Source organism: Azolla caroliniana, unplaced genomic scaffold (assembly GCF_043228905.1).
Source record: "Azolla caroliniana isolate FFs.n. ecotype wild unplaced genomic scaffold, voAzoCaro1.0.p SCAF_13, whole genome shotgun sequence".
In the NCBI taxonomy this organism is placed as follows: domain Eukaryota; kingdom Viridiplantae; phylum Streptophyta; class Polypodiopsida; order Salviniales; family Salviniaceae; genus Azolla; species Azolla caroliniana.
The window spans coordinates 13,454,223-13,461,312 of record NW_028230448.1 but is presented as its reverse complement, the minus strand read 5'-3'; the positions used below and the strand labels follow the sequence as shown (position 1 = coordinate 13,461,312).

The 7,090-nt window shown below is 38.7% G+C and overlaps 1 protein-coding gene across 2 annotated transcripts; it reads left to right on the top strand.

Annotated features, from left to right (window-relative positions):
* Positions 1 to 1,007: 1,007 nt before the first annotated feature.
* Positions 1,008 to 6,010, top strand: LOC147856206 (uncharacterized). 2 transcript variants are annotated; one of them, XM_087329203.1, is made up of 6 exons: positions 1,008 to 1,756; positions 2,586 to 4,576; positions 4,849 to 4,899; positions 4,991 to 5,089; positions 5,170 to 5,325; positions 5,516 to 6,010. In XM_087329203.1, exons 2-6 carry the CDS (start codon positions 2,678 to 2,680, stop codon positions 5,648 to 5,650), a joined length of 2,340 nt encoding a protein of 779 aa, XP_087185329.1. In that variant the 5' UTR covers positions 1,008 to 1,756; positions 2,586 to 2,677; the 3' UTR covers positions 5,651 to 6,010. The 2 variants fall into 2 exon arrangements, with proteins under 2 accessions (XP_087185329.1, XP_087185328.1); XM_087329202.1 differs by having other exon boundaries at positions 1,008 to 2,148.
* The last annotated feature ends 1,080 nt before the right edge of the window (positions 6,011 to 7,090 follow it).

Genomic DNA, 7,090 nt, shown 5'->3' with positions numbered 1-7,090 from the left:
GAAAAGTCGACAAGAGAAGTGACAACAAACTTGTTTAGCTTTTTGAATACAACTTGTTAAGTTAAAACCAAATGTGACATGTGTCTAGCACAATGATCTCGAACATAGGGGAAGTAGCAACATGTTGCTTCCTATAATAAATATTGGAGGTATTGCTAAAGACAAACATTGTTTTCACTTACATTGTCTATACTTCCAAATTTCCAATAGATTATAATATGCATCATACCTTTAGCCTATATCTCATTAAGGTGGATGTCAAAGTTTTCGGTGAAAACCTAAAGAGTGGTAACATTGAGTATGCAAGCAATTAACTGGCTCTTTATGGCGTTATCCGATGGGTTAACTAACTCATTTCGTTGCCATAAAAATTGTTGTTCTAAAAAACCAAATAGACGAGGATGCAAGTATATGTTTGCTCATTGTCATAATAGATCTTGTGCATAACGGCATGTGGGACATGTCCACTCTATCACAAGAACTATGGCATTGAGATGGCATGTGGAAAATCCCAAAGAAGTCTTGGTGATGAAATATTTTGAATTTTAAAAATTAAAATTTGACCTAAGTTGAAAACCGAAACCATGGTTTTAACAGTTTTATGGTTTAACGGTTTCGTGGTTCGGTTCGGTTTAACGGTTTCGCAGGTCAGGTTTTTTTAAAAAATTTTAAACGGTTCGGTTCCAAACCGGTTCGGTTTTGATCATCTCAAACCGAACCGAACCGAATCGAGCTGTTGCAGATTGCTAGTCTCCCATTCCTAAACCTAAAGCGTAACAGCAGACAGACGCCTTTTGCACAGCCACAGCAGAAAGAGAAAGAAAGAGAAAGAGAAAGAGCCGTCAGAATCTGTATAGATCAGATAGCGCTCTTTACTTAACAGCAGGACCTTCTCCTTCATTAGTACTGTATGTGCGCCGTCATGACCTGCTGAGAAACCATTCATCCATCCATCCATCCATCCATCTTCTTCTTCTTCTCCACCTGCAGAAACTAAAAGAAAGTTCCACGTTTTGCAGGTATATTTCATATGTATTCATAACCTTAACCCCACCAGTCTGCTGCTCGACTGCTTCTAGCTATGGCGTTTTGAAGCTTCTTTTGCTTCTTGAGTCGTTGTCCTTCTCCAACAGCATCATCATTGTAGTTGCCGAAAGATCATAGCGCTGATCACAATAGTGTTGCTGCTCTACATCTGGCTATGGAGTTTTTGAAGCTTCTTCCACGAACGTGAGAACCGTTTGAAGACGCCCTACTATGCCGTCAGAAATATAATGTTATACTTGCTAGAAAGCTCGTTGCCACAACAACTTTGAAAGTCGGCTATTCAAATTTCGGCTATGGCAGCTTCAAGCTTCTTACATGTCTTGACCTGCTGATGAGACGGTCTTGTCGTTCAGCAGAAACAAACATCGAACTTGAAGAAAGAGCCTTAGCCTCGGTGAACTTTGTAGAATATGGTTACTTTGAAGCTTATTCCATGTGATGACCTGCTGAGAAGACGATCTTCATCTGCATCATAAAAAAGCAAGATACCTGCAGAAAGATAGTAACCGCTAATAGCGGCGGCAGATACGGAGTTTTGAAGCTTCTTCTTGTATCAGCGGAACTATTAAGCAATCTATCTGTGAGCTCGTTGACCTAGCTTTCAACGACAGCCTGTGGCTACGGTGTGATGAAGCTTTCGTATCTTATCAGAAGTTCTCTTAGGCCGTCGATCTGATCTGTCAGATGGTTGACCTGGAACAATTCAAAGGTCATTTTCCTCCTTTCTCTTCCGTTTGACTCGTCATTTCCAAAATCAGAGCCACACCTCCTATTCTTTTCTCCTTTGTATTCTCTGTTTTCACAGTAACTCCTTTCACTTCATCTCTCTCTCTCTCTCTCTCTCTCTCTCTCTTCCCCCGAGCTTTTCTTCCCTCTTACATCGATTGGAATATCCTCTTGTCCATATTTGCTTACTGATTTATTCGAACGGCCATTCCTTCTATACTGGAGAGGTTCGGAACCTGAATTGCCATATTGCTTCTGTTTACAGGACTTCTGAAGATCAAATCATGGAGTGATCTTCACATCATATAAGACGATCAGCCATTTCGTCATTGATAATATCCGCACTGTTTCTGTGATTTCTTCAGTCTTACACAGGTCAGATTTTCTTATCTACAACATTTACTGTTTCTGTGTTTTCTTCTCCTGCAAAGATCAGATGTTCTTCTTCGTCTCATTGTCTGCCTCATTGTCTGCCGATTCCTTTATATCATTCCTTATTTTCCCGAGATAGTCTGAACAAGGTTTCCAAAGATCAAACTGTGGAATCATATGCACATGATATCTGCAACGGACATTCTCTTGGTTGAAACTATCATCACCATATGGTTCTGTATGCTATTTGATTGATTTCATTATGTACCTTTTCATTCTCGTAACTAGAGTGTCAGGTTACAGGTACTTATATATTTAGTTTGCCTGATTTTCTCTAAATTGATTGTGACCATTTTCTATGTAAGCACATGTTTAAATTGATTCACTTGATCTCACATGCTTAATTCTTTCTCAAATAACAAACTTTTGCATATGCACAGATAGCTCGTCATTGTTTCTTCATCAGATACACTCTCAAGGGTAGGAATATCATCACAAAGTTATTTTTTATTGATAGGTCAGTGGTCTAAACATGCATTATCCTCAAAGATTAAGCAGCCACACGTCCAATGAAAAGAGAATCAATCATTCTCGATCAAAGGCTCTCATTGGTGATGACAACATAAAATGTAACACAAATTCAAACTTCAGTTCTGCATGCCACCGACATTCTGGAAACACACCTTCCTGTGTCTATCGCTGGATCAGCCCTAAGGAGGAGTATGCAAGTACTAGCTCATTGAATAGTTGTGCACATTGTTCTGATGCCTCTACTGGGAATACAGATTCTTTCTCGTCACCAATACTTAGTGAAAGGTTGCATCTAGTAGGGAGTTCTGATGAATCAGGATCTGAACATGATGCAGATATTGGAGGAACTCTTAATTCTGATGTGAACAACCAAAATTCTGATGCTTTGACGCAACCATGTGTTTCCAGTGAAATGAACAGACGAATTATTGACAAAGATTCTAGGAGATATAAAGCAGGTAAAGATTCATGTAAGTTGAATTGGGGAATCCATTCGACACCACCATCAACAACAAGGTCCCATCGTATGGCAAATAAAGCTTTGATTTCTGATCAATCCATGCCATATGATGCTGCATCCAGTAGTATGTCACATAAATTCCTACGCAAAGGCTCTTCGTCTAAGGCACCTCATATTGATGATATTACAGCTCCTTTAAGTTTGGATAAAAGATACCGACAGAATGGTGAGGTCTTCCCAGGGGAAACCAGTCTAATCTCTCATGAGAAAAGGCTATCCTTTCCAAAAACCCGCAGCACCGTAAATAATTCGAAATTCCTCGGACAATCCAACTCCACAGCAGTTGGTGATCAGATAGGTAAAAAGAAAACTTCGTTCAATAGTCACAGAGTCGGACCAACTGATTTGAGGCAAAGGAATAAGGGTAATGTCACTGGATCGAGCCATCGTGCTTTAAGTAACATGATGTGTACGTCTGCATCAGATGTCTTGCCATCTGTATCTGCTTCATCTCTGAATAATCTCGCATGCTCTTCTGCATTGGATGCCGTGCCTTCCACTTCAAGTGTAGTGGTTGGTGGAGGTGATCATCTCTGTCCAAGGAAGGATTCAAGGTTGTTAGGTCTTACTGAGGAAGTGGAAGCATCCAGAGGTATCTGTTTGGGTCAAGGGCATTCAGAAAATAGCAGATCCTTAAACTTCGAACAAACACCGAATATGATGAATAACCAATCTCAAGAGCAGCATTTCCTTGGTACTGAGTTTGATCCATCCCTAGGAGTGAGAGTATCTGCCCCTTTTCTCCAGATGGAGACAAGATATCATAGAAATCCGGTTTCAGTTGATATGAGGATGGATATGATTAATACAAATCCAGTTCCACCTGCAGCTAACAGGCCACTGGCAACAAACTATAGTGGAGGAAATAATGATAGGTTCTTCAGGAATGATTACAGGTTTGAATCTTTGCCTAGGTTCAACAATGCTTTTCTTGAACCAATTCCTGCATTTAGTGAGAATTTATCAAATCAATTATCAAACCAGCGGGGTTTGAGGAGGAACATATATGGAAATCAACATGATCCATCCAGAGAGGGCATCAGAAATCCAAACAGAAATGGACTTACCTCATCATCAACTAGTTCTAATACATCCAGAATGCACGAGTTACAATATACTCGGCCATCTTTCTCAGGGCCTCCTCCTCCAGCAAGGCCATCTCGACAATCTGTTTTTGAAGTGTTTCCTGAGTCTAGCAATTTACTTCCTCCTCGCCGTGCCATCCATGATTCCTACAATCCACAGGTCCTTCGATCTACACCATCACCAAATGAAGAAACCAATGGACATGATTCTTCTGGATTAGAGACCATGGCTTTTGGGTCTTCCATGCCCAATGATGAGGTGCACCAACTCCTAACAGCAGACAGTCTCTCTGAGGTAATCCTCCTTTCACTGTTTTGGATTGGATGATGGTCGTTAGTTGGGCTATTGATTTAGTAGTTTCATTGCACTATGTATTGGATGGTTTTCCATTCCTTTTTTTGACCTATCTTTTACATAGAATTGACTGCTTCCATGAATTGTTTGCAGAGGTACTCAGTCATAGAAATTGAAATTGCTGTGGAATCCTGCTTAAGTAACCACATAGAATGATATTTTCTGCATGTTCTGGTTTAATAACATTTTCTCTTTGTGGTATTCTGGGACAGATTTTGTCAGCATTGCAGGATATAGAGATGGATGAAGAACTATCCTATGAGGTAATTGATTTGGGCAATCCTAGCATCCATCCTGTTTTATTTCATATATTACTTAATAACCATGAACTTTCTGTAATGGCTGTATTTACAGCAAATACTTATGCTTGAAGCCACGATACTTCTTGGTGGAGTTCGTCTGCATGATAGACATAGAGACATGCGGATAGACATAGACAACATGTCATATGAGGTATAGGATCTCTGCAAAGAACCATTTCCTTTAAAAAGCAAACATGTAGGCTTAGTATTCTCGAATGGCTTGACTACCAGGAACTTTTAGCCCTTGAAGAGCGAATAGGAAATGTCAACACAGGTTTGAGTGAGGAATCGATTATGAAATGTGTGCAAACAGTTCTCTATGTCCCACCAGATACCGGCATTAGCTATTCTCCTGAAGATATTGCGATCAAATGCACCATATGCCAGGTAGATAAAACTGATCAACTTCCATTGTGCAGTTGACTATTGGCAAACGGATTGTTGAATGTATCCTTGATCAATAGCTAACCTAGGTTATTGGCAAAAAGTATACACTACCAGATAATTAACCGTGGTTTTAAATGATTTGTTATTCAATCTGCAACTTTTTTAACCCTGTTAGTAAAACTTTGTTTAGGAAGAATTTGAGGAGACTGTTGAACTTGGGGTGCTGCAATGTGGACATAGTCATCACTTAGCATGCATCAAGCAATGGCTAGTACAAAAGAATCAGTGCCCTGTATGTAAAGCATCAGTAATGGGAGACAATTGAAAGATTTTAAAGAGAATTCACAAGGCATAGATCTTGATGTGCCTGAACATTCATCTGCCTTTAAATGTTGTGAAGCCTAATAATGGAGCTCTTAAAATGGGTTAGGCATCTTTTGATGTCTATAGATCTCTCAAATGCGGAGGTTACCAATATTCATAAATGTCTAAGATGTATTCTTCACCAAATCCCTTCTGTTTTTTCTAATTACTGGAATTCCACAATGATGCATAATAGGTCTTGATTTTCTATGAAATAGGAATGTACCTATTAGATAACTTGTTCATTTAACCTGGAAAATGATTTGTCAATGGAGTCAATTGTGTATAATGATTTGGAAGGAGTGATTGGATTTGAAACTAATGATGTGGTGGTGAAATCTGTAGAGTGGATGCAGGAATAGCTGCCCAAAATCACTGATTGTGATGAAATGCCAAATAGTAAATGTAAACTAATGTGCATGCTCTTTTATTCAATGCTTCATAGGACCTGTCTCCGAACCTTGAATAATCATGTCCTCATGAGGCCTCTTCACTAGTAGTACCATTATTGAGGAAAAAGCTTTTGCATATATTCCTAGTATGCTGTCCAATGACTCTTCTGAACGTTTTTGCTTAAAGAATATTTCATGCACAATATATACAATATGATTTGCCCCACCTCTGCAGCTTATGCATGGGCTCTGCTTATTTACTATGACGTTTTTGACCATCTCTCTAGATAGCTGGAAACCTACTGTTTTGTTATACACAAAGTTGTCGGCAATTAGTATGTTTATATATAGTTATTGATTACTATGGAGTAAATTTAATTTTCTAATTGCTAAAGTAACTTTAAAGAGTTCTAGGATTTTATGGATTGAGAGTTATGGGAATTATTATGTTAATATTATATATATAATCATTGATTGCTATGGAGTAAATTTAATTTTCTAATTGCTAAAAAAACTTCAAAGAGTTCTAGGTTTTCATGGATTGAGAGGAGTAAGTGATGGAAGATCAACAAATGATGCCAAGGTTTACCCTCAGAACCTCAAGGCCTCGGCTCTTGCCTCTTTGACAAGGTATCCACAAGTTTTCACGTCATGCACCCATGTTCATAAGGGTTTGCACCTTTCTCTGGCTTTTTGGCAGAATCTCTTATTCCAGCAATGCGTAATTCTCATTTGCATTACAAAATACTGCAGTTTAACTTAGGTAAGATTAGTAAATACTCAATTCTCATTCTCTTTAATGGAATATCCAGACTAATAGGACTTTTAGCCATAGTTTTATTATCATTATAAAATTTCAAGGATTACTGATATCTTCAAGTTGCATTTCATGTAGAGAAGTGCAAAATAACAATGAATCAGCTGCAAATGCCAGATTATTTCACTAGAACTGTCAAAACTTTCCCAATTTCAGTTGATTGATGTGGGAGTATATTTGATATAGTTGTAGC